The 1,415-nt window shown below is 53.5% G+C and overlaps 1 protein-coding gene across 1 annotated transcript in view; it reads right to left on the reverse strand.

The window, feature by feature from the left end:
* Positions 1-1,415, reverse strand: part of CweA (putative GPI anchored protein) — a gene marked incomplete at both ends in the record, with an annotated part of 3,426 nt that overhangs the window by 1,180 nt on the left and 831 nt on the right. The window contains one exon of the mRNA XM_043296897.1: positions 29-1,388. Within this exon, the coding sequence (XP_043152832.1) occupies positions 29-1,388 (1,360 nt within the window). The remainder of the gene's footprint in view (positions 1-28; positions 1,389-1,415) is intronic.

Consider the following 1,415-nt stretch of genomic DNA (forward strand, 5'->3'; position numbering starts at 1 on the left):
CCAGCGAAAGGAGCAGGGGCCTGAGGACGAGGTGGCTCCGGGTTGCCAGCGAAAGGAGGTGGAGGTCCCTGAGGTGGAGGTCCCTGAGGATGAGGGGCCTGAGGACGAGGGGGTGGGGGCGGCGGCGGAGCTTGCACGATCCAGTTCTCCAACTTCACCGAATGGTCGTCTGCATGGTGCTCTTTGACCTTTGAGGAGTACTTGTCATCAAAGACAAAGTCGGCATCATTCCCTCCGTCATTACCGCTGATACCATCGTAAAAGACGGGGCCACCGCCGCGTTTGCGGAAGCGCTTTGGCACAGCTGGCGCAACCACGTGGTTCTCGATATCCACAGAATGGTCATCCTTGTAATGATCTTCGACCCCGGATGAATACTTGTTATCGAAACCGATATCGGCGCTGCCGCCACCATCGCTACCGGAAGGACCTCCAATGAATGCAATTCCGCCATCTTTGGCAGGTTTTCCAAAATCTTTGACCAAAGCCGGGTTAGCATGCTCATGATGGTGAGGAGTGCTAATCTGATTGCCTCCATCGTCGCGCTTCCGGAAGCCTGGCACCGGAGGAGGGTGGAAGACAGGGGGAGGATGGATGATAGTATTCTTGATGTCAACAGAGTGGTCATCCTTGTAGGAGTCCTTGACACTTGACGCGTATGAGCTGTCAAATTCAATGCTAGCACTGTTGCCGCCATCATTCCCAGATGGACCACCAAAGAACGTAACATCACCGTCTTTGGTATCATCATCACCTCTCTTGTGGAAACCACCCACTGGGGGAGGGTGGAAAACCGGGGGAGGATGGAAGACAGGAGCAGGATGGAAGACTGGGGGAGGATGGATGATAGTGTTCTTGATATCAACAGAGTGGTCATCCTTATAGTAGTCATCCACACTTGAGGCATATGAGCTATCAAATTCAAACCCAGCACTGTTGCCGCCATCATTCCCTGATATACCACCAAAGAAGGTGACATCACCGTCTTTGGTATCATCATCACCTCTCTTGTGGAAACCACCCACTGGGGGAGGGTGGAAGACCGGGGGAGGATGGAAGACTGGGGGAGGATGGATGATAGTATTCTTGATGTCAACAGAGTGGTCATCCTTGTAGGAGTCCTTGACACTGGACGCGTATTTGCTATCAAATTCAATGCTAGCACTGTTGCCGCCATCATTCCCAGATGGACCACCAAAGAAAGTGGTATCACCGCCACCTCTCTTGCGGAAGCCTGGCACCGGGGGAGGCTTGACGATATGGTTGGTGATGTCGACAGAGTGATCGTCCTTGTACCAGTCGTCCACCGCCGAGGCGTATGAGCTATCAAACTCGATTTCCGCGCTGTTACCACCATCATTTCCCGAATTGCCGCCGAAGAATGTGGTCTCCCCGTCATCCCTCTTCCGGAAACC

This window comes from Aspergillus pseudoviridinutans, assembly GCF_018340605.1.
Source record: "Aspergillus pseudoviridinutans IFM 55266 DNA, scaffold_1, whole genome shotgun sequence".
Taxonomy (NCBI): Eukaryota; Fungi; Ascomycota; class Eurotiomycetes; order Eurotiales; family Aspergillaceae; genus Aspergillus; species Aspergillus pseudoviridinutans.